Below are 27,382 nucleotides of genomic sequence, written 5' to 3'. Positions count from 1 at the left end.
TTCCACTATATTAAAAACAGAGAAGCAATCTAAGAATTAATAAAGGATAAGAAAAATACTTTACAGCGACAAATCCTTACACGTGGAATGAAATTGCAGAGATATTTTTTCAATTGCAACAGTGTCATTTAACTTAAGCATGGCTTATGACTTTTACGACGTAATAGTTAATAGTAGTAAAACTTTGAGTTGAATCTTTGGAAGCAAGAATACATTTTAATTTTGTTTGCTATATTAGTATTAATATGTATTTTTCAGAAACTAACGCCGTCTTTAGTGCTATTCAGCAACTAATAAATGCGTATTATGTAAGTATTAAAATAGCATTCAGCAATTGGTGTCTGATGTCGTCTTAAAAGTAGCTTTTATGGCGTAAAACAAATTAATTTCTAGTCACCTCGATCGTACGATACTACTGGTGGCATTGACTTTTATGTTTCCCTATGGAACGTACTGAATAGTTATGTTGAGGTGCACTTTCAATGGCAATTAAAATCGCTCCATTGTAGGCAATATTAATTACGTCGCGGCTACATGAAACAATTAACTGCAATACCTGGAAATATCAAAGTGGCTCCATGTAGTGACGAACATAATTGTAATGGAAGCCAAGTTCAATATTAAAAGTTAGTGTTGTTCAGTAATTGGGTACCAAATTCTGTGATAATAATTTATTAAAATAAAATAAAATATTCTGAAATGAACTATTACCTTGTTTCATCATGTCATCATCATTATCATTACCCATATTCGGCTCACTGCTGAGCTCGAGTCTCCTCTCAGAATGAGAGGGGTTAGGCCAATAGTCCACCACGCTGGCCAATGCGGATTGACAGACTTTAATTTGGGTAGTTTTTGCAGAAGATCTTGACTCATCAACTTTTCTGCTTTAAATGCACGTACTATTTTAAGGATTTGATTTGCTGGCAACTAATAAAAACAAACTAAAAGCCTTTTACAATTTAGAAATGAATAAATTAAATAATGTAGGAAAAATTAACGAGGGCACCCAAAAAAATACATTTTAAGTTATTTCAATTAAATTAAATATAGGTATATTGAATAAGCTTCGAAAAATCAGTCAGTAATATTAAATTTTAAGATCTCTAAAGCAATGAAAATAAAATATCTTTAACAAATATATATACGTAGAATAGGTAGCTTATCTTATATGCATTTTCAGTAAATCTAGCGTACATGAATTATTATTATTAGGATTTAGAAAGTTGTCTTTAAAATATAAATGTGTGCCACTGCAGACTTTCTTTTAAATTTGAAAAAGGAAATATTACACCTTGAATGGTTCTGTTTTATTTTCAAAGGGCTGTGTTTACGATGAAAGCTCCCAGAAAGCTTGACTTTGTTTGCCACTACCAATTATCATCATATTACAATCACTTCACTGATTGTCTTGTTAAAGAATCAAAATACGCGATTCATGTACTTCTATACGAGCATCTATACTAATATTATATAGAAGTTAAGATTGTTGTATTGCAGGGAAAATCTCTGGATCTATAGAACCGATTATATAAATTCATTCTAGAATGGGAACTACGCGGGTTAGAACCGGGCGGCGTCGCCTGGTTGTATATAAACCATGAAAGTCAATGTTAATTTACTCATCAAAGGCTTTTATGAGTAAATTAACTTTGACCTACGTGATTAATATAGAATGTATAATGAAAAATAATTAATGGCAATTGTTTCTTTGTACTCCTCAATCATCATAGTTAGAAAGGAACAGTTGCAATTATTTTTCATTATAAGAATAATTTAAAAGCGTCCTACTTGAAAACGATTGCTTTTTCATTGATCTATGTTTGTATCCACTAAATGGCCTCCACCGCGAAGCGTTTTAACGTTTGTTAAAAGGTAATTAATTGGAAAACCACCTTGTTATTAGGTACCACTTAAATTGATGTCAGCTATCATATCATCAAATTAAAACCACTACAAAGATTTTGTCGACAATTAGCGCTATACTTTATTCGTATCTAATGAAACATAATTGGATTATAATAATTGCTAAGGTTCTTAGTTTGTAATAGAACAGATGTTGGAATAGTTCTCGTTCCCATGGGAATATGGGATAAAATATAGACTATGACATTCACAAATCACGTGGCTTTCTGTTGGTAAAAACAATTTTCAAAATCGGTTCAATAGGTCGGTTATTGTGTGGTAGGGGGTAAGCTCTGAAGATTACCCCATACCACACAATCTCTTTACAATATTGGATTTAAGTCATCATCCTCTTTAATCTATTTTAATTCGGCTTCAATGCGTGTTGAAATAATAATATTTGATTCCTGTCCCTATGATGTTTTTAATGATAATGATACTACAGGGACCGACAATTTTAAGTACTTTCCGAGATATGTAGAAACAATATTGACAATTTCCAATGGCCGAGATTTTTTTCCAATATGTCTCTAAAGAAATAAAAGCACAGAATCCAGGATCTAGGCCACATTATCTAAGGTACATAGGCTAACTACTGGACAGTTTTACAGAATGTCAAACATAAACATTTAAAGCAACAATGCATAGTAGTTTTTTTTTTGTTTTTTTTATTCTTTACAAGTTAGCCCTTGACTACAATCTCACCTGATGGTAAATGATGATGTAGTCTAAGATGAAATCGCGCTAACTTGTTAGGAGGAGGATGAAAATCCACACCCCTTACGCTTTCTACACGACATCGTACAGGAACGCTAAATCGTTTGGCGATACGTCTTTGCCGGTATCTTAACCTGCCCAGCCGGGGATCGAACCCAGGACCTCCGTTTTGTAAATCCACCGCGCATACCACTGCGCCACGGAGGCCGACAAAATATTTACCTACGGAATTAGCATATATTTTGTTTGGAAACTTAGTGAAATCTGACGGCCTCCGTGGCGCAGTGGCATGCGCGGTAGATTTACAAGACGGAGGTCCGGGGTTCGATTCCCGGCTGGGCCGATTGCAGTTTTCTTAATTGGTCCAGGTCTGGCTGGTGGGAGGCTTCGGCCGTAGCTAGTTACCACCCTACCGGCAAAGACGTGCCTACAAGCGATGTCGTGTAGAAAGCGTAAGGGTGTGGATTTTCATCCTCCTCGTAACAAGTTAGCGCGATTTCATCTTTGATTGCATCATCACTTACCATCAGGTGAGATTGTAGTCAAGGGCTAACTTGTAAAGAGTAAAAAAAAAATCTGATTGTCTTTGTCAATAGACCTTCGTACGTTCAAATTTAAAATATGAATCATGCTCAAATTCGACGACTCGGCGACTAATAGCACACATATGTACATAAGTGTAACTATATAGTGATGAACACACAAAACGATCACGAACGTTCGACACGCGATCGGGCTTAAAGTAGATATCTGAAACCTTCGGAATCATGTAATATTTAAACGAGCATGAACAATCATTTGACCGATTGTGAATTTATAAGGCTAGTCTGGTAAGCTTGTAGAGCATAAATTGCATATTTATGAACTTCCACGTATAGAGAGGCCTTTGAAGTGGGTTAGGACCTAAGACGTGTTTATTCAGCTGAAATGGTATATTTGTTTTTTCTATAAATCCTGCTATTTATTCATAACTTGTGATGTTCAACCGAACAACTGAAGTTCATCGTACAACGCTAATGACTATAGAGTCGGTAAGACATTAGAAATGAGTAATCATCATCATCATCATCATCAGGTCATATAGGATTCTTATAAGTAGCGCCTGCCCGCTCTTTGTTTGACGTTTTTCATCCAATCGATGCCAGCCACCTTCCAGAGGAATTATTAATTAATTAATTGAATAATCTTAATTGGTGGTAAACCCTTGTGCCTCAAAGAGTATATTGTGCAGTACAGTTACTGAACAAAAAAAGAAGTGTTAATTAATGTTTCCACTAAGGGTTTTACACACCTACTAATTCAGATGCTCTATTAAAATCGCAACAGTTGGGTTAACTGACACTACGGAGTCTTAAGCCGGATTTATATTTGTCTGACGTGTCGTGTCGTGACGCATCAGAAAATAATCGGTATCATACATTTTATATGGCAACGTTTACACAAAATGTATGATACCGATTCTGTTCTGATGCGTCACGACACGACACGTAAGATAAATGTAAATCCGGCTTTACCAATATATACTGAATTATAATGACGGCCGATTAGTGCAGTGGTTGTCTACCTACTGCATCCAAGGCTGTAGGTTTGGTCCCATTACTGAAATGAAACTGAAATGAACATAAACATTTTCTAGTATCTGGGTAGTCTATATAAGCGTATATATATTTATATTGTAGACTAGTGGACCCGGTCAAGCTTCGCTTTGACTTATGTGCATCCCTACTCTACACTACTCTACCCCTACCATACCCTACCCTTTGACTCTTAAACGTTTGTATGGGAAATAGAAAAGGGTTGTTTTTATGGTTTTCCCGGCAATTATTCTAATTTTTCTCACCTTTTAAAGCTTTCCTATACCTCCACGAACATTTGAAGACCAAGATAAGATAAATCCGTTCAGCCGTTCTCGAGTTTTAGCGAGACTAACGAACAGCAATTCATTTTTATATATATAGATTCATCCTTTATTTTAGTACCAATAACACAAGCTACATTTCCTCTGAAGCCAGATGTGTATTACTATCACACTTATTTATTTCTTTTGTTTCAGGAATTACGTTTAATTAAGAAAATAAGAGAATTAGAACGCAGTTCTTATCCTAATTACGAGCGTTGGGCACAGAAAGAGGTGGAAACGCCTACAGGCCAACTGGACAATGCTCCATATCGAATGAGAATTGAACTGAAGACTTACCCAGACCAAAATGATGTGAATTTGTTAGAGACACCTTTTAGAGATTTCTTGGGTCAATTGACGAATAAGAACGAAGCGAATGCGAATAACGAATACTTTATGAATTATCCATCTAACGATGCTAATGAAGGTAACCAACCCAATGAAGGTATTCAAGACAATGAAGGTAATCTAGCAAATGAGGGTAATGACGCCAATCAAAAAACTGATGCCGATAACGACAGTGATAAGAAATATCGGTTTGCGATCACGCCTCTCGAATTAGCTTTTTTCCAAAATGATAATGTTCAGGAGAATGGTAAGTGAAATTATATTATTTTTTGACATCGTCATCGAAAAAATATAGTGAATTTACAATCCACTTACTTTTTGAAAAATCCAAGGTACCTTTTTCTAAATTTTAAATTAATATTTAATACTCAAGAGCAATATGTCAATAATGTTTAGCAAGACTTATAAAAGCAACAGTTTTTTTTTGATAAATTTTCTCTTATTTACGGTTTCTTTAAAAAATGTAACCAATAGTTTTCAAATTATCATCGTTTTGTTTTTAGTTTATAAAAAATGCAATTTCAGCTTGCACGAAAAAATGCGACTATTCCGCGATGATTATACGCAGGTTTATTTTTCTTGACTAGACTATTATTAGTAAATTATATGAACCACAACGACGGGTTGAACTAGTTTGCAATGCTTGTATGAAAATATATAAATAAACGTTGTATGAACAGCAAGTTAGGGCCACAACTTATTGCAAACTATAAGTAGTAACCAGGGCAATCAGTAGTCTATTTACTTCTCAGTATACAGTCTAATTATTACATATTTGAATCATCATCATTAATGGTCATAATCCCTGAAAAATCTGTATAAACGAACAGACTTGTAGTTTTATGTGTACATTTATACAACCAAATTAGGATCACCACCTTTATCTTTATTTTATTTTCTGTATCTGATGGTAAGGTCAGATTTTATTTCCCTTTGTACACTAAATATAACGTAATATGTATGTGGAAGAAATTTATTATTATCATGGCCTACATTCGCTGTAAATATCACTTCCACACCTGCATTAAAATAAGCTATACACACGATAATAAAACTTGAAATAAGGTCGTATTATCCGTAACGTTGAATCTGCTTTCTGATTTAATAATGAGTTCATACCAATCAGTTTCCCAACGTTTATTTCGCGAATCATAAAGGGTAAAAATCGGCCATGTTGTATAGAGCCCGGCAAGCCAGTTGAACCAAAATGACAGTTATCTTTTGTAACGTTTTCAACGATCTCTCTCATAAAGCATACGTACAGTTTTTATTTAGTTCATGTTTTTGTATGTTTTTCTCCTCTTCAATTCAGCGGTAAGATCAAGGCAGTCTAAATAGAAGTGGCTACGACAAACGTACGAGCTAGAATCAAACCCTTCGAATTTGGTTCCGAACCAGTGGAGCTCTTGAGTGAATTAAATAAATGTCTTATCTAAATAAGCCTCATTTCTGGCTAAAGTCGTCTCGGCAACTAGAAAAATGGATGGGAATGACATTTGCTATTGACAGGTCACGTGATCAAGGTCTGTCATTCCCATACATTTTTCTAGTTTTCGAAGCGTTTGCGATCGTAGAAAGAGAATCGTCGTGCCACTTGGCTACAGAGGCTGGCCCTGTAATGGGCCGGTAAATAGGCTAATAATGATGAGGCCTTAAATTGTTGCAGTATAAACAAAAGAAGACTATTCCTTTGATATTATTAACAACCTGAAATATTAGCTTTTTCCCTTCCAAGTATTTCGTAATGGATTAAAATAACGCTTTTGTCCTTGAAGAAGAGCTTGCGTCTAAACAGGATATAGTACATTAAATTAAAGTCCGAGCAATATAGAGTATTCCCAGGAGAAATCATATTTTCATAAATTCACAGGAGAAATATGCTTTTGCTCTTGAATTGCAAAATAAAATACTTCTCAGAAAATTATACTGTACAGTTGAACGTGAATCAAAACAAGTTATACGTCACATTTGTATATTTGTTATGTCATTTGTGAGACCGTCTCCATTTTCTAAAGGCAATTTAATATTTATATGAACAAACATACAATGTAACAAAGTCTACAACGTTATCATTATCATTTCACTGTTATAGTCTATTTTAAAGGTCTCCCTCTTTATAGGGAGGGGATGTAGAGCTTAGAACCTCGCTGCTTTAATGCGATAATCTTTGGATTACAATATTGATATCCTTTAACGATCATTATCAGATGTTAATGACAATGAAAATAAAATAGCAATTCTACTGGGACCGAACGATTATCTTCATCCTTCGAACTATGACGACCTCCGTGGCGCAGCGGTAAGGTGGATTTTCAAGACGAAGGTCCTGGGTTCGATCCCCGGCTGGGCCGATTGGGGTCATCTTAATTGGTCCAGGTCTGTCTGGTGGGAGACTTCGGCCATGTCTAGTTACCACCCTACCGACAATAATCTATCGACAAGCGATTTAGCGTTCCGCTACAATGTCGTGTAGAAATCGAAAGTGGTGTGGATTTTCATCCTCCTCCTAACAAGTCAGGCCGCTTCGATCTTAGATTGCATCTTCACTTATCATTATGTGACAATGCAGTCAAGGACCAACTTGTAAAGAATAAAAAAAGAAATTAAAGTCAATATATTTTTATTGTCGTACTCCCATTTCAATAACGTTAATTATTGTATATCTACCTCGTTGGCCCAGTGATTAGTCTATTTATCTTCGAATTACGAGGTTCTGGGTTTGAGTCGTGGGCCGAGCTGCGAAACACTAAAACAGTCTAAGAAATTTTTAGCCCGAAATGGAGAAGTTGGATACTCCCCCATGCCTTGGATAGCACGTTAAGCCGTCGGTCCTTGTCGTTGAATGAATGAACGAATGAAATAAATGAATGAATGATATGAATGAATAAATATATGAAATTTACTTGCAAGCAAATAAAAGTGCTTTTTAATACATTTTAAATTAAAGAAAATAATTACAATTGTTTTGATTTGGAACGCTATTTCAAATTGGAATAAAAATAAAATTATACACGTTAAAACGAAGTTTAGTCTACGTCAGATTACGTAAAACACGATTAATTAAAAAGTACAATAATTATAAATTAAACGAAAATCAAGTTTATTTACATTATTATATCACTATTACATCTGATAGTGATCGTAAAATACTTTAACCCACCAACCCGCATTGAAGCAGCGTTGCGGGTATCAGGCCTGTCCCCGTAGGCAAGTGGCACATCGATTCTCTTTCTACTGTCGCAAACGCTTCGAAAACTAGAAAAATGTATGGGAATGACATATCTTGATCACGTGACCTGTCGATAGCAAATGTCATTCCCATACATTTTTCCACTTTTCGAAGCGTTACCGACCGTAGAAAGCAAATCGACGTGCTGGTCCTGTTATGGGTCGTCGAAATAGGCTGATAGTTATTTATTATCCATAAAATTGATACAGCGACTCCTAAGGAAGAAGAGGAAGTTGAATCTATTACTGTAGATGCAGTGATAGAACAACGAAAAACGCGACAAAACCCTAACCTCAGCAAAACCAAGACTCTTATCTCCGAGCACGTGGACAGACTTCGCACCGGCTTGTGAGTACAATGTATAAAGTATCATTAATCACATATAATATTAATATTTCATTTCTAATATTTTTTTATTATTTTTGTTTTTATTAATGAAGTTAGATAGATTAAGTGCCGGTTTCTCTTCTTTATGATAAGTGTCAGATAGTTGACCCTAAAGTTGTATTAGTGTCTTAATTTATTTGTAAAATTAAAAAAGGCAAAACTTTTAAATAAGTGGCTTTGTTTTCTGTCGTTCTTATTGATTTGGCTGACGCGCTCCGCACGTCTCGATCCGACACTTCTCAGAAGGCGGTGAAACCTAAAGCTGATAATTTTGTATGTGCCTTTTTATGTGGGAGCTTTTAGTCATCTCGACAATATTAAATTAGACAAATTAAGACATGCATACTTCAAAGTAAATCGTCCTTTACGAAGCTTATAATATTTGTACATAATATGCCCTAGATAGAATGCATTACTATTACTCTTAAATTAAACATTACTATTAATAAAAACAGGCTAACTTTATCTTAAGTAATTAACTGCTAAAAATATCTGGGCAAAACTGATGCTTTCGGTGTTCTTTTTTAAATTCAAAAACTTTTTTAATTTTTAGGTAATTTTTTAGGTATGCTGTTTAATTTTATATTGTTACTCTGTCTGTCCATTGGGATAATTTGCCAATCATATAGTACATCGAAACATAATATGAGATGGAGTTTTAAATAAATATAAAATGCACGTTTTCTAAAAAATATGCGTAATAGATAAAATTTTAAATCAAAACCTTAAAATACAAGTAATAGTCGAAACTACTGAGAATATAAAATTAAGTATGGAATTTAAGTCATATACCATGTTTAAAAACATAAATTAAGATTTAAACCCCAATTTTCGTGAAAGTAAAACGGACTAATGTTTAAAGTTCATTTTACTTTGGAGAAAATTTAGGTTTAAATCTTAATCCATGTTTATAAATATGGGCGGCGGTGTTTGCTTTTATCAAAATCTTAATAACAGGTTTCAAAATTAGATATTAACAGTACAACAATAAGTAAAACAATTGCGAACCAAAGGTCTTGGGTCGGACTTACTTGTACCGATTTGAAATGATTATACTCGTATTTTATTATCACTTACCATCAGGTGAGATTGTAGTCAAGAGCTAACTTGTAAATAATAAAAAAAAAACCTTCAATATCTCGATTCTCGAGGGAGTTACTTTCACAATTGGCTTTCAGTACAGAAATCCGATTGTCCTATTAAATACGCGGATGTTAGATATTTAACTGAACTACCATTTAAATTAATTCAAGTCTTGAGTTTTTTAAATCCTCTTCATTAGTAGTTATGAAAGATTTCACTCGGATAAACCCGAATGTCAGTTTTATTTTATATAGACGTTTTACTTAACCTTCACACAAAAAATTTAATTATAATTTTCAATTTTTAAGTAATTCAGTCTGAGAATTTATTTGATTCAGAAAACAATTTAATCGAAAATCATGGGTTTCATAGTACGTTTGACTGTAAACATTTATTTGAGTAACAAAACAATTTAATCGAAAATCATGGGTTTCGTAGTACGTTTGACTGTTAACATTTATTTGATTCACAAAATAATTTCATCGAATATCATGGGTTTCATAGTAAGTTTGACTCTAAACATTTATTTGATTCACAATACTATTTCATCGAAAATCATGGGTTTCGTAGTATGTTTGACTGTAAACATTTATTTGATTCACAAAATAATTTAATCGAAAATCATGGGTTTCATAGTAAGTTTGAAAGTAAAAATTCATTTGATTCACAAAACAATTTCATCGAAAATCATGGGTTTCATAGTAAGTTTGAAAATAAAAATTCATTTGATTCACAAAACAATTTAATCGAAAATCATGGGTTTCGTAGTACGTTTAACTGTAAACATTCAGATAGAAAGCGCAATAATTGCAGGTCTAATAAGGACTACCGTATACCTGTCTCGTTACTGCCAACTAATCTACGCTGGTTGAAAATAAACCGTCCTAACGAACTTGAGGAGAGGTGATGTTCATAATTTTACCACTTAGCCTTCCAGGCATCCACCCCGAGTTATATGTTAGTAGCATGGAAGCAATGAGTTTTATTTATTAGGTGCAATCAACACAGAAGTTTTGTTCGACAAGTTTGATATCATTTTAGAAAGCAACATTTATTTGATTTATTAGAAATTGATACAATGGGTGAGGGCGAAATTATAATTTGCTTATCCTGCTTTAATGTATAAAATATAATGCATGATATCACGTTTTAGTAGAAGACCGCTACACAGTTTTATTTAGTTGCCCAGCATGCATCACTTATTCATATTTCCTAGTATAAGTTAGTTACTAATTATACCTTGGAATTAATTTAGTGAAAAATACATATTTATAAAAAATTAATTTTAATAAAATATCCTCAGGTAAGTAGGTTTTTTTGATGTTGTACATATAAATAGGTTGTGGATTAACATAAATAGTATAATTACTCGTATAATATAAATTCCATTTTATATTACTAAACGAAAGATCACAGCTTACAATTAAATTCCATTCAAGTATTACGTTTCACTATAAAAAGTTTAAAAACAAATGGTTCGTAAGGTAGGTACGTTTTTCTATATATTTATACCTGAATAAACCAGATTAAATTTGTCTATTATAAAAAAGTACATAATAGTTTCCTTTGCTCTTTAAACCGTTTTCTCAGATCCTTCATCGTACTTACGAAGTGTCAACGTAAATAAACAATGACTTTCACTGAGTGAGTTTCATTGTAACAGGGCGTGGGAGCGACGCAAGTACTCGTAGTATTGACTGTTCATGTCTATTTTGCGCAGCGGTTTTGTTTGACAGACGACTATAGTTACCTTTAGATTGATTTAAAACGAAAATAAAACGTATTATTTCATTGAATTAACCGTTTTGTATTTTCAATTAAAATATATAACCAAATCTGAAAATAAGTAATATATTCAGTGTTAGGGTTATACTTAAAATATTACACCATTTAAATATTGTTTGAGTCCAACATAATAAAAAAACAACTATATTAAGTTTATATTTTGTATTAGAAGAAATGAGGAGGCAGCACTTTTTGTTTGTACTTTGAATGCAAATTCACAGGTTTATCACTAGACTCACGCTTCGGAACATCACGAATAGTAAATTAAAGTATATTTAAGACACTAGTATTAAAATCACTGAAGTAATTTACAGTTTAAGTATTAAGCTTTGATGAATATAAGAAACAGCTGTGAAGGAAATTATTGCTAATCATATCCTACAGTTTGATATTTTCGAAGTGGGCACTGCAATTGACAAAGCACCTTCAATTGCTGCACTCTCACTTGCTTGCAAAAGCCACATTTCTTGCCAAATTGGCAAGATAAGTAGTTTTTACAGCGGCAGACAAATTCACTTTTTTGAATACTAATGTTTAGAAATTAGGTATTTAATAAATAGTTATTTATTTAATTAATTTTTTATTATTTTCCATTTCCAAATTTGTAATTAATAATAAAAGTAAATTATTTAAACGATTTAATAAAATATTCTCTTAAATTTAAAAAGTTCACAGAAAGAATGAACAAACGGCTTGTAAATGAGAATGGCTATTCCGCCAACCCATGATTAAAGGCAATCCTTTAATCATGGGTTTCAATGTAGAGAAAAAATAAATATAAAACATCTCACAGTGATCGTAACGTACAAAAGGTATATATTGAATAATTCAAAATTTGTATAGGTAAGTATATATGTATCTTCGCTGTAGTGAGAAAAATATTGTGTTGCGCATGGAAACAAATTTATTTACCTCTCGTGCCCTTGAATAGCAGTAAAAATCAATTTTGCTACGTAGCATAACAAATACATAACAACTATTGGGTACTTCTTCACTTTCACGCTGTCTGTTCTTTATTCAAACGGATCTGTTATTCTACGACATAATTTAATAAAGGTGGCATTTCCAAGAGCGAGTGCATTTCAGTGTAAAGTTTTCTGTGACAGCGAGAACATTTTCAAACGGCGATACATTTTCTAAGTTGAAAGACAGCTACCAGGAGACTTCTGCGCTGTGTTTTCGATGTGCATTCGCTTCTATAATAAATTTAAGTTGGCGTATTTCAAAGCCAAACAAAAGACAAAAGGTAGTAAGTAGTACGTATTTCAGTACTTACCCTAGGTTCGGTAGATTAGGATAAGGAGGTTCCTGACCATGTCTATGATTTGATTGGACTATGAAATATTGATTATCTTTTTCCACAAAAATCTTAGTAGCACATCGTTGTTGTGACTTCTAGTATCTCTATGAACACGTCGCATCAAACGCATCGCATCGAACTGATTCCTTTATATAGAAAGTCATACAAGTGCGTCCACTGATCCGCATCGTACGGATCGCCTCGAACGGTTTTATCTTGATGCGATGCGTTCGATGACTACGATGCGGAGCAGTGGGCGCCTATCATAAGCCATCTATCAGAACCGTCAGATAGCGCAAACCGCATTTTCGGTTTCAATTTCAACGATTTCAGGTCTCGACTCGAGATCCAAATCCTCTCTCCCATTAAGAGGGTATTAGGTTAAGAGGAGGAGGAGGAGGGTAAGAGGGTATTAATAAGCAAACTGATAAAGAGAAACATTTGAATACATAATGAGTCGATTTGATTAGCCTTGAATAGAATATATGCTGATAGAATAGTGTAATAATAATAGAACTTGTTTTTACACTGTGGCCTCATACACGAAGCACGAAGTATATTAATTAAGAATAACCTAACCTAATTTGTTTTTTTTAATTTAACAAATTAAACTTTATAATATTTGTAAACTTTAAAATTTTTAAAAAGACATATACAGCAACATTTATGTACAGCTCAGAATACAGAAAAGTAAAATTATATTACAACGGATTTGACACTTCATTTTTTACACTAGAAAATATATGTGAACTGACTATTGACTATTAGAATTGCTTTAATAGTAATTCACATAGTGTGGACGACAAACTCAATGCAGGTGCGATCTACGTATAATCGAATATTATGGCGGTATGGACACCGGCATCGTGACATCGATTAAGTATCTAGTAATCCTTAGGCTGCCAGTCCACCGAAGCAGAGCGAGGCAGCGGAGCAACGGAGAAATATTAACCAATAGGATTGCACAAAATGTCCGCTACTCTAGCGTGGACAGGGACTTCCCAGCTAGTTTAATTTTTTTTATAAAACCAGTAAGCGGAGCGGGGAATCGCGTGCGGGGAAGCGGAGCGGGGAAGTTTCTTCGGGAAGTCATTTCGCTCCGCAGCCTTGCACCGCTTCCGTGAACATCCACAGTACGCACCTCCGCTTCGCATTAGTCAGTTTCTCAGCTACGGTCCCTCGCGCCGCTCTAGTGGATAGGCAGCCTTAACCTTAATTTTAATAAGTGTATATTTTGATTCATAATTATTAGTGATCAATAACAATTGCAAATTCACACTAAGTTATGTAGCAATGATGTAGATACTCGTATGTTTTTCACCAATACAATTGAGATGAGTGGCTTAATAAGGCTCTGCGGTTTGCATCTGCCTAATTTAATCAAAACATGCTAATTTCGACTTCTACAAGTTTTTTGGTACTTTTTATTTGTTTTCGTGTTCTAAATATAAAATGCTTGACGAAGATATATATAAAATCAATGGATTGAATAGCATCATTGAAAATAATCCAAATATCTTAATATCTTGATTTGTAAATTTTCAAGAAGCTCTAAATTATTATTAATTTTATTTCGTAAATTATTCCCTGTGTCCTTTGTTCACGCATATAACTTGAAAACAACAATGTTTAAGCATGTTGATAGACGTATTTGGAACTCCGCTGTCAATTTACCAACCCCAGCAATCTGCATTCTGTAAAATTACATTGCTGTGACATCGTTGATTTCCATGAAAACTTCGTTGTTAGTGACATTTTCATTTTTGCACCCCATCGAAATAAAGTTCATTTTTATAAAACTTGTTATAGGCGAATATTACAACGACGAGTATAAAATAGCGTAATTTTCGTTTTACATATGTTATTATTATATCCAATAAATAATACATCTGTTTATAATAAACAGCACTCGCGAAGACGTCGAAGGTACACCTAAGCCGCATAACATTCATATACTGGAGACTCCTTCGGAGGACGCCTCGGATTCCATATACAGTGTTGCTCTGATAGCGGCTGTTGGCGCTGCGCTCACTGTAACCATCATCGGGTTGGCCTTCGGATGGTACACGTAAGTAAATTTGCTTTTTTTAAATGTAAGTACACACGTAGGTAATAGACAGCATACACTATACTATGAGCGCTGTAGCATGGTGCGGGTGACAGTTGCCTTATGACGTCTATAATACGTACTCTTGTCGTAAATCGCGGCAATCTTTCAAGAGTGAAACGAACTGTCACCCGCATGCTATAGCGCGCGAACTGTAGATGCCAGTAATTTACACCTGACAACCAGCACTGCAGTTGCAGAACTATGGCATTACCATGTGTCACAGACACATAAAGATGTTAGATTTAAAAGGCAGACTACAGCATGGAGGCTGCACGACAGGAAGCACGATTACCAGAGAGATTACCACTTTGCCACGTCTTTAGTTCTTAATTGTAAGTATTAATCTGCTTTTTTCGTTTGTTTTTTTATAATTGATGTGTTTCTAAGCTGATTTATTTATATTTATATTATTTTTTATTCTTACTTTACAAAAATTTTATATTATAAGACTGAGAATGTGACATTCATATATATCTGCCGTATATTTCAAAATAAATTAAACGAACGGAACGCATTCGATCACCACGACATACAAACATACATTCAAACAAAAATTACACAACAATTAAGCACACAAGACATACAGTACGCAAAATAGAATACAGAAGCGCGTTTCCCAAAACGGTCTTCACTCAGAACATAATCTGTATGCATTGCGCCAGCGCAGTGCATCTTTCATGCATGCCATGCCATGCGGTTACTTAAATGCACATATGTATACATATATATTATACATAAAGATATACATGTATAAAATTATGCATTATCGTTATTAAATTGAACGATATCATCGATGGTATTATTATTTTGATATTAACATTTAGAAAATTAAAGACACTTTGGAATTGTATATTTCTTATTATTAGGCTTACAATCTTAACTAAAGTAACTTTTACAAAGTAAATTAATTTTTTTAGCAATATACAAAAACAATGATTTATTTTTAAATTATATTCATAACAAAAAATAAGCTAATACGAGCAAGTTTATATTAAAATGGGGTTCACATTTTAAGTTAAACTTGCGGTTGTTGATTTCTATATTATTTATTCTATATTTTTTTATAAAGTACCTACATCGAGAGGAAAATATTTCTGAAAAAACGTGTATTCTTCTTCTTCTTAGTCGGTACACTCTCTATCGAAACGATAATAGGCTATTATGATATGTGTAGTACAAAAATATATTAATTGTGAACACTTCCTTTCAAAAATTGTTAAAAGTTCAATTTCTTAATAATTTACAAGTTTAGAAATCTACGTGCTCTCGTGTACTTATAACAATATCAATAACTTATTATTTAAAATAGGTATTTGACAATACTTTAATAATTGTATGTATTCTTTAGACATACCTTTGACGATTGTCATTCCATACGTACCTAAAATTTCAATGAAATATTCATATATATAACATAGTCTCGTTCGCGGAATATTCATATTCAACATGCAAGACTCTTGAATTGATTAACATTTGAAGCATTATTACCGCTCGTAGCTACGTGCTACGAGGCGGCGTAGTACTTTGCTACGCGGCGACAAATTCGCTTGTCGCGAAATATTTATCTTATAACAAGTTGTTCAAGTAAACAAATATTATATAAATATTGTACAGCGCACCTACATGCATTGGAGTAGTGTAGTAGAATATAAGCTTTAAATTACATGATTTTATAAAAAATACCTTTGCTTGGCTGTGTGTTGGGAATAATTCTCCTACAAAAAAATACCTTTTTTCATCGTATTATCTATCTACTCGCTACTTAACTCTGTCCACATCACAAAAGGTAAAAAGACTGGTAGAAAATGCCCCAAGCCATTAAATTTCGCCTTTGTAAATTTTTCTTTTGTGCTATAAAGACTTGAAACAAACAAAACAGCTATGTATACATATACAAAGTGTATTTTTTGTATTAATTTAACAATATAGTACCTTTTACATGTTTTAATAAAGAAAAAGTAAAACACGTGTTACATAGTCGCATAAAAAGAAACCTTTTATAATTCCGTTTTTAACTTTTTTTGTCATTACCGCTCAGTAAATATAATTGCTTATAAGCAGAGACTTTTCATCAAAAAGCAAAATACATATTTTTGCGTATTGAATTACGGCATAATTATTTCAGAATATAAGAAAACCGTTTTACACGTGCTTAGGCAAAATTAGGAAAATAAATCATTCTAAAATATTGCCCAAAATATATTCGATCTATACAATTAATGTTTTAGCTGAACTTAACAAAATGGCATAGATATACTCGAGCCTTAAAGAGTTCTTTTATAAATAAGACCAATAGTATTTCAAAAAATATATAAATAACTTTTAGTAATTAAAAAATACGTGATAGCCCAGTGGATATGACCTCTGCCTCCGATGCCGGAAGGTGTGGGTTCGAATCCGGTCCTGGGCATGCACCTCCAACTTTTCAGTTGTGTGCATTTTAAGAAATTAAATATCACGTGTCTCAAACGGTGAAGGAAAACATCGTGAGGAAACCTGCATACCAGAGAATTTTCTTAATTCTCTGCGTGTGTGAAGTCTGCCAATGCGCATTGGGCCAGCGTGGTGGGCTATTGGCCTAATCCCTCTCATTCTGAGAGGAGACTCGAGCTCAGCAGTGAGCCGAATATGAGTTGATAACGACGACGAATTTAAAAATAATATGCTTTGTTCAATTAATACTGTACGTAAAAAAAAATTATTTAAATTTTTTTAACGATTGGCTTGGCGAAAAAACTAATTTAAAATTTAACTTCTTTTTTTATTTCCTTCTCAATTCCTGATAGTTTATCAAAGAAGGCAAAAGCGGCCGCGGAGGTCGACTATCCTGCTTACGGAGTAACAGGGCCGAGCGTGGATAGCTCTGGTGATAAGAAGCTGGCCCAATCGGCCCACATCTATCACTACCAGCATCAGAAGCAGCAAATTATTGCTATGGAGAGGTAAAACTTTTAAGGGAATGGTTCTGTATACATTTTTAAAAGCAAGTTTTTCACTTTTATTTTTTTTTGTTTTATGCACCTGTTTCGCTTAACTACTAATGATAATTTTAATGATGAATAAAAAAATCCGCTTATTTACTCACATCAAATTTATTACTCTATATTTATTTTGTTTTTATAATAATTTTTGTTTGCTAATTTTAAATAACTAATACTTATTATACTGCTGCTTTAAATTAAAAAAAAATACTAATACAAAAGTCCCAGTTGTATCTAAACACTATAAAAATATAATAAAAAATGCAATTTGTTCTAATTTCATATTAAAGTGAATACAAGGAAACTGAAAGGAGAGAATGTTTTAACAAAAACATCTTTAATCCATATAAAATACTATCATCTCTTTTTGAGTGCTAAGCAACGGTTTATTGGTACACGGGATACTATGCCACATCCTCCTGTATACTACGATTAATTTAACAACGCGTTTCTGCTGTGCTGAGGTTCTTTTAGTTTACACACAAAGGCAAAAAAAAAAAACAAATATGACTTAATGAGATAGAATAACTATAGTATAAATTATATATAAGGATGTTAAAAAAAAGCTTTTCCGATGACATTTAAAATAGATATTCATGTCTCTCAGATAATATTTACGATGTATTAACACATTATACAATTAATTAACGTGACGTTTGGTTTTTTATTTACGAGAATGAAGCAGAAAACTAATAATTGTATACAAGATGCAATATTAAAAAAAAAACATTACACAGACACCTTGTGTTTGGCACACATAAGTGTGCTTAATGAAACAACATTTTTTTGGACAACATTTTCTTTTTTAGCCGCCTGGTTTTATGTTTCCATGAAGAAAATATCTATAAAAAAGACCCGGCCAAGTACGTATCGAGCCATGCCATGTAGTCTAGGAAGTAGTGATCTGTAGTTGCATTGTTAATGAATTTCTTTTTTTTTAATATAAACGGTTAAAATTTACTACATGTTTGATAAAACTAATAATTTTATCTAACTAATTTTGGGTGGAATATGTGGTAATAAAATATAAGTTTAGTTATTTCTAAATGACTGTTTAACTTGTGAACTCATATAAGCCCTGATAGTCATCCTCTTAACTTCGTTATATATTCATTTATACTCTTTACTAGTACACCACAGAACATGGAAACAAACAATAAAACAGAAACACAGTACAGAAGTGGAACAGTTGAAGTAGATTACAAATACGATACTGTAGCAATTTTATACGGACTATTGCTGTGTTTTTTTTCATTATCACTTCATTGCATTACTATGTATTTGGTTTTGAAGAATAAAGTTGTTGGCGGAATAATTGGGACCCGTAGTTTTACATTTACACCTCAGTAAAGGCGGATTTACATTTGTCTGACGTGACGTGTCGTGACGCATCAGAACAGAATCGGTATCATACATTTTGTATGGCAACGTTTACGCTTATGTGTTGTGACATGTAGTGATGGCTTCTGATAAATCATACAAAATGTATGAATCCGATTCTGTTCTAATGCGTAACAACACGACATGTCAGACAAATGTAAATGTGACACGTCGTATCTTGTGGAGACAAAATGACATATCATCGACTAATAGCACGGACCGGAAATATCGCTCTCTCTTTTGCTTTGCGATGGGGCGAAAGAGAGAGCTTATTTTTTCCGTTGCAGCTGCTATTAGTCTACTGTCTTTTCTCTTCACAATTTTCGTGGCGTGCTCGTTGGCCTACAGGTTAAACTGCGCATGGCATCGCTTTTTAGTTAACAGGCCATAAGGTCATGTCTCAAATGAGGTGATGCTTACTATAAAAAAATGTTATAATATAAGTTAAGATCAGGTGAGTCACTTGCATGTTACATCACTATAAAAACATTTAAGCTAAACTTTATTTTTGTTTTTAATATAATATGCAAAATACTATTTATTGCAATTTGTACATCTCAGCAACACGTAACGTGAGCAACAGTAAAACAAGAAGAAAAAAATGCTCAAACAATTTCACGATGTCGTTACGATTGAATACGTGGCGTTTCTATAAATAGCGAATCGTTAATGACTTTGCGGGAAACTTTGTTGTTTCTTGTGAAATACTGTAACTTCAGTGAAAGTTAAAGGTTAAGGTATTCTTGGAGGGTATCTTTTAATTTGTTCACGTGTAATATTTTGTTACACAATTTAAAAATTATAGTTCTTTATAATCCATTTTTTCATCATGTAAGAAGTTTGTATGTGAAAGGGCATTAGCAATACAGACACATTTCAATATCTGTCTATGAATATTTGCAACAACGGGCAACGGTTTTGAAATGGGTTACGATTATCTCGTGAAGAGAAATGAACAAATTGCAACCAATGGCGTTGCGACGAAAGAGATTGGACTGGGACGACTTCGCCGCCATTGAACGATATTTTGTCGATTTCTCTACACTTGGTCGCATGCATAGCGGCACTAGTTTCGCAATATAATTTGACTTCGCGTTTTTGCTATAATATTTAATTTGAATATGCGATTTCAATAAGTAACGGTCTTCCTGTAAAAATGTAAAACTTGTTACTTTTAGAAATTGTACACTGTAAAATGATTTATAGTGTATATATCATAAGTGTGCCTAACCTTACAGAAAGACCGTTACTCGCAGGACTCAGTGTAGCTCTTGGACTATCATGTCTAAAAATTTATATCCAGGAAATAAAAAAAAAACTAATTAATTTTCCAAACCAGTGTATAATTTCTAAAAGTAACTATTTTTTTACATTTTGTTGTTAATTAGCCTTCGAAAATTATTTATTTTAAAATTAATCTGAATATGTTATTAGGTATTGTGAGATGTATGTATAGAATATCCGACATGTGCTCTTTCCGAAATTGCATATTCATTTAGTTTACACACACAAACGCGTTATAACAACTTAACTTAACATAGCCAAAAATAGAAATACCGATTTTGAAATCGACAGATGCTCGTAGAGAAAATTGTAATGAAACTGCTAAATGTAAAGGACAAGTAGATTCTCCGTGGTTTCACCTGCGTAGTTCCTGTTCTTGTGGGAATATGGGGATAAAATATAACCTACTAGCTGACGCCGCGCGGTTTCACCCGCGTGGTTCCCGTTCCCTTAGAAATATGGGGATAATATATTGATAAGCGCGTTTAAGCAAACAAACAAACAAACTCTTCAACTTTATATTATTACTATAGATATTTATTTTCTGTTGTAAACTTCTAATTTGGTACTTCATAAGATTACTATCAATTAGTAATTGGTAATTTCACTTTAGCCGAAACTTATAAAATATTATTATTAAACTAAGATAATGTCCAATAACTTAATGTAACCCATTTACTAACTGTCACTTTGGTCACATTGTTCACGTGATCTTCCTTGTAGCACTTAACACTAAACTATCACTATTTATTTATTTATTTATTTATTATTCTAGTAGTAACTAAACACTAACTGGTTTGGTCCGTTTAAGTGTTATAACCTATAACACTCGCAAATATTCGCGTTTAATATTGCGCCTTCTATTGATAGAATAATAGAAAAAATCGGTTAAGCAGATCCATAGATTATCACCTGCAACATCACAAACTTTACCTATGTATATATATAATATTTTTAACCGACTTCAAAAAAAAGTAGGAGGATCTCAATTCGACGCATATATTTTTAATGTTTGTTACCTCATAACTTCATAACTTTTTAACCGATTTTGAAAACTCTTTTTTTGTTTGAAAAGGTATAGTTTCAGATTGCTCCCATTTAATTTATCACGAAAATCAGTTTAGTAATTCTGTGTTAAAATAAAAATAACGAAATTTCCCGTATTTCGTTACTTTCTTACGTTTACTACGCTAAGACATACTTATACAGAAAAATAAAATCTTTTAAACAAAAATATTTAATAAAATAAAATCTTTTTAACAAAAATTAAAAATTAAAAAGTGAAAATTAACATCGTATGTGCTACCTTCTGATCACTTTGAAGGTGGTGCCAACACAGTGATGCATTAACTTACTCGTAAGCTGATTAAATCATAAAGTTTTAGGATATAAAGACAGTTTTTTCCCATTGTTCTCTAGTAAAAAGAATTTTTATTTGTCTTTATAGTTAATAGCTACTGCATTTACGATATATAGGAAGTACTTTTTTATTCGTTTTATATAACATGAAGTTTTAAATCATACAATAGGTATAAATGGTATTTGAAAAGCATTTCTGTTCCCGTTTTAGTCGAGTGAAAATGAGCTTTAAATGAATTAGTTCCAGTCTGAACATCTGGCGGCTTAGATGCAACTAGTTAGTATTCCACTAATTAAACTAGACCACATTCGTCGTGTTTTAAACGATGTTATTCAGATACTTTTCATATAGACTTAATTAGATATACGTGAGTGAGCATAAGTAAGTTTTACTAATATTCTCTCTGTTATTATCAACCCATATTCAAGCACTTTTACTTTTACACCCATACACAAGCAGTTTACAAGCACTTTTAAAATGTCAGGATTATGTCATATAGTAGATTGTTATACAAGGGGCTAAAAAGACTCGCCTAAATAGAAACCGAGTTTATAATGGGTTTAGCCCCGCGTGTTACACTCTGCTTTTCACTACGATTGCGAGAAAATAAAATAGTTTAGTACAATATTCAATGATTTATTTTAATTGAAAATTAAATATACAAAGTCTACAATTTTGGATATTAAGGGAGATGCTTTTCCCGGCAACATAATTTCCGACTACTGTGAAGATGAATAATGACAATAGTTTAAAAACCTCCTTTCGTAAGTGAATCCATTCGTTGTTGTTTTCTCCACTTTACCTAGGTAGGTATTTAAGTAAATGCGTCTCGACTTTGATGGTAACAGATTGAAAATTTCATTCATCTCCAAATTTGGATCACCATTCTTCCTAGATGAAGACAACAATAACAATTAATGTTGGACAATATATAAGTTACCGTCACAAATTTACAATAAATTTCTTAAAAAAATCAAGTGTGTATTTTCACGCCAATTGTTTTTTAAATTCTCGCTTTTTAATTTAATTTTTTTCACATGAGAAAAAAGCAAAGGTATTACACCGTAAAGGATGTCCCATGTCTTCAAATCTCGCTCTATTCGCAACTCAATAAAAATTAAATAAAAAAATAAACGCATTCCACAGACAAGAACGCTGCATTTAATTCCAATTTAAAGTTTTTTATTTATTTTTCAAAACAATCGGGGCCTTACCAGACCTATAATGATTCCATTTTCGAATAGAACCTCCTCCGTTTTGTAGTAGGCTAGTACTTGGCTAGTACTCGTAACAGACAAGAATTAAAAAAACAAAATTACTTTAGCCCCTAGAGGCTAAAATGCTTGTTTAGCCCCGCTGTGGAGTGGTAATATGACAGTGTTTTTGAGCAAGAGTAGTGAAAATCTAATTTAATCTAATAGTGGTAATAATAGTCGAAAACTTAAAATTAAAGTTACCAGGGTTCCAAAAGCGCCTCCAAACAACTTTATCATTAAGGAACTCATCAATTGTAAGCTCCACTAAGTAAATGTAAAAAACTACATCTTCACCAAGTAACATAAGCTATATTTCATTCCCGTGTTTTTACGGGAACGGGAGCTTCGTGGGTGAAATCTGATCGGATAGGGCATCTTATAAAATACAAATAATCCCAAAAGGAATTTAATAAAATTTGCTTTTAACGTAAGAGGCTTTTAAACATCAATAAAAACACTTAAAATTCATTGAACTTTGTTACTTTCGTGGTTCTACGAGTATCTGTCGGCCGTCGAATCGATAGTCATTTATTCGTACAAGCGCTTTTAATATACTTTGAATGTAAGCAATTAGCATTAAAAATTTAAACAATTTACCTTCAGACGATTTTTTTTTTTTTATTGATTTATCTTAATGTTTGTTTTAAGGAACGGCATGGATCGCAATGGCTCAATATCAGACCCGGAATCCGAAGATGAAAATGAGGAAGGCGACTACACTGTTTACGAATGCCCCGGATTTGCTACCGTAGGTATTATTTAGAAATATAAACATACGCTCGCGAAATTTAGATTTTTATAAATCTCGCGGGAATCATAGATTTTCGGCGTAAATAGCCGTAATCTTTGGAAACTTGTTGAAGAAATGTGTAGTCTAATATATATCATCATTATCAACCCATATTCGGTTCACTGCTGAGCTCGAGACTCCTCTCAGAAAGAGAGGAGTTAGGCAATAGTCCACCATCACCCAATGCGGATTGGCAGACTTTACACACGCAGATAATTGAGAAAATTCTCAGGTATGCAGATGCAGATTCCTTACGATGGTTTTCCTTCACCGTTTGAGACACGTTTCTTAAAATGCACGCAACTGAAAAGTTGGAGGTGCATGCCCCATGAAAGTCAGCCAATCCGCATTTGGCCAGCGTGGTGGATTAAGGCCTAACCCCTCTCATTCTGAGAGGAGACTCGTGCTCAGCAGTGAGCCGAATATGGGATGTTAATGATGATGATGAGTGTAAAATTTTTCAAGACAAAAGTTAAACTAAAACAGTACAGTGCATAAAATTGTCTATGACGTTATGTTTCGCCGCAGACAAATGAAAAGTTATACCTAATTTTAAATGGTTTGACTGGTTTATTTGCAGACTGGTGATATGGAAGTAAAGAATCCACTCTTCAAAGAAGAGGGAACACCCGCCACACCTGCAAAGGTCAATGGCGAAAAATCTGAGCCTAAAGAATAATTGTTACCCCTTCGCCGAAATGGCGTGCCCCGACGTTCGAGAGTAAACCTTCTATCACCGCTATTTCTGTTAAGGCATTTTGGCACCCCTAACTTCATTATACACCTCATGACACGGAACAATCTTCTTTAAAGGATCATCTAATAACACAATGCTTCAGGAAATTTATTTTACATTGCGTATAGGATTTTGTTGGATATAAACGGGGCAAAAACACAGCATGTGATCGGCGAAGCAGTTCAACGAGTACCATTGCGTCAACGTAGTGTGTTTAAAGGACACTAATAATAGTGAAACATTAAAATAGATTTAATCTACGACTCTGGCCTGATCAAAACTGTAGATTTAAATACCTCTTTTAGGAAATTCGATTGTAGATTTATTGTTAATATTTCTTTGACAGCTATAATGGAGTTCTGAGTGAATGCGTAATAATGGCCTATTGTAGTGATTGATCTATTTTTACTTACAGATTAACTGGTCGTACGAGTAAGATTGCACAGTAAAGGAATTTAAGGGAGGAAATTTGAAGTCATATGACCCATGATTAACCATGATTATTGAAAATGTTCGTAGCTCTTCTATAAAAAGTGTTAAAAATAAATAAATTTTCATGATAATAATAATAACGCCGCTTATGTGAGTAAGTTCTTGTTTGGGCTCTCGAAAGCCGTGCAAGCGGAGAAGCTAATTTTTTTCTAATTATTTGTAAGTAAATATTTTTATACATTTTGTTTGAAATGTTGCAAAATTATTAGTCCTAGAGACCAGAAACATAATAATTATAAATGACCATTCTACTCAAACTTCTTATATACTTCGTCTATGTGATACTATTGGCGAGTCTAACTAAAATTAAAAGCGCCTCACCACCTCGGTTAGCTATGTTTGATCGACTCGCCATGATTGTCACATACATGAAGTTTGAGCAGTCATTAATAAATATTTTGTCCATGGCTAAGAAGTGTAATATGAATCATATCGTAAAAACATTACGTCAGTTTAATTGTACATGGTTCAGCAGGTGTCACTTGATTACAAATGACCTTTCTTTCCTTTATTCTCATAAAATATCGCCAACCCTTTACCAGTACTGGAACTCTGTTCATATATGATATGAAAATATCTCGCGTATAACAATAAGAAATTTCTCTAAACCATGATTGCTTGAAACTTACTACTTGAATTGCATAGCTAAGTGCGACCTTCCACGTTGTGTTTGCGCCATTGCCACTGATGTAAATTCTGTAAATCTTACTTTATATACTTTATAGATTAGCATGCGGTGCAATATATTATAACGAATTATTAAAAGATCAACTTTAATTTAATTGGGCGGCCTATAATGATATTATTCTAACGATCACGTAACTTACGAATTTGGTGACAAATTATACTTAATAAAATTCTATGTGCCATGTTTAAATTGGAAATTACAGGAATACATAGTTTATTATACTGTTTGTAGTGGTACTCTTATATTAAATTTGAATTGTGAACGTCAATTGCTTCAATGGATTATAAATATTATATTATTATTGTTATGTAGTATATATATATACAAATATATTTATATTAATTCGAAACATCCTAAAATGTTATTTTTAAGTATATTTTTATCTTAGTATATAACTTTAAGAAATTTGTCCAAATTGTATCTATACAATATTAACTGCAATTATGTATTAAATTTGAAAATAATTATTTAAATATATGGAAAGCAGCAACACCATTCCGAAGATTACGTTCGTCTTCGAAACATACAATAGTTTAGTGATTTATAAACAATTTACACTTCAGAAAATTGGTCTTTTCATAATAAGAAATTATAAAGATTTTTACACAATTAACTAATTGATGATGCGAACTAACAATTAAAAATTTCTATACTAACTACTTCTTCGCACAATTTTATTACGCATATGAATGAAGGGTGCATTTACATTAAAATAATTATTACAATATACTATTACTACTACGTTTCTATATTTTAAATATATATTTATGACGTAGATAGGAACTTAAATATCTATGTAGATAAAACGTGTATTAATCATGCTGACAGTAAAAAATCCAAAAAAAGCAAAAAAAAAACAAAAAAAAACACAAAAAAATACTTATTTTATGAATATCCACATTATCAATGTCAGTTTGGTAGAACGAAGTAAGATTAAGTTTTATTGAATCACATAATCGTAGTATATTAATATTTAATCTAAATAAATAAATTTAATCTAAAATATTATTATAGAAATATATTATAGAAATATATTTATACGTATTGACAGGGTTAAGCCCGCAATAGGTAACTATTTCTTGATGTCTTTTTGATCTACTAATTCAAAGAAAGTACTAATTAATTTTTATTAATTGTATAAGCCTACGAAATGAATTAATTTACATCCTAATTACATATCTTTAAATAATAAAAGTCGCCAAGAATTAACCTATAATTTACTCGTATATAAGATTTCTGTATAGTCCAGTAGATTCACACAAAATTTCACACATTGTTATTTTCTCTATCAAGCGGAGCACCGGTGTGACCCCTGTTTAATATGTGTTTAATTATATGCAGTTATCAATATTAATAAATATGTAATATATATTATATGTATATATCAAAGCAAATGTTTTTTCATTTATATACCTAACCATAGAACCCATTACCCCGCCAACCTGCGTTGGAGCAACCTGGTGGGGCTAAGCCCCCCCCTATGAGGAGGGAGGCCTGGCTCTGTAGTGAGTCGTTAAAATAGGCTGGTAATGATAAACATGGAAAATTAATAAATACACTACTTGACTACTATCATGCCTGATGGTAGACAATGATAAGGTCTAGATGAAGCGCGCGTGCCTAGAAGATACCAATTCACTCTTGCCTTGAA

At 33.0% G+C, this 27,382-nt stretch overlaps 1 protein-coding gene across 4 annotated transcripts in view; it reads left to right on the top strand.

Annotated features, from left to right (window-relative positions):
* The window catches only part of LOC112055107 (uncharacterized), a 52,514-nt gene extending 25,395 nt beyond the window's left edge, over positions 1–27,119 (top strand). Inside the window, exons 3-9 of one of the 4 annotated variants that reach the window (XM_024095108.2) lie at positions 4,676–5,117; positions 8,309–8,447; positions 10,383–10,472; positions 14,561–14,722; positions 17,551–17,706; positions 23,674–23,773; positions 24,967–27,119. In XM_024095108.2, the coding sequence (XP_023950876.1) occupies positions 4,676–5,117; positions 8,309–8,447; positions 10,383–10,472; positions 14,561–14,722; positions 17,551–17,706; positions 23,674–23,773; positions 24,967–24,987 (1,110 nt within the window). In that variant the 3' untranslated portion in view covers positions 24,988–27,119. Of the gene's footprint in view, positions 1–4,675; positions 5,118–8,308; positions 8,448–10,382; positions 10,473–14,560; positions 14,723–17,550; positions 17,707–23,673; positions 23,774–24,395 lie in introns of all 4 variants that reach the window. The other 3 variants (XM_024095107.2, XM_024095109.2, XM_024095110.2) reach the window with 3 other exon arrangements.
* The last annotated feature ends 263 nt before the right edge of the window (positions 27,120–27,382 follow it).

This window comes from Bicyclus anynana, chromosome Z (assembly GCF_947172395.1).
Source record: "Bicyclus anynana chromosome Z, ilBicAnyn1.1, whole genome shotgun sequence".
NCBI lineage: Eukaryota > Metazoa > Arthropoda > Insecta > Lepidoptera > Nymphalidae > Bicyclus > Bicyclus anynana.
Note: the sequence above shows the minus strand (reverse complement) of the source record. Positions and strands in the feature narration are given on the sequence as shown.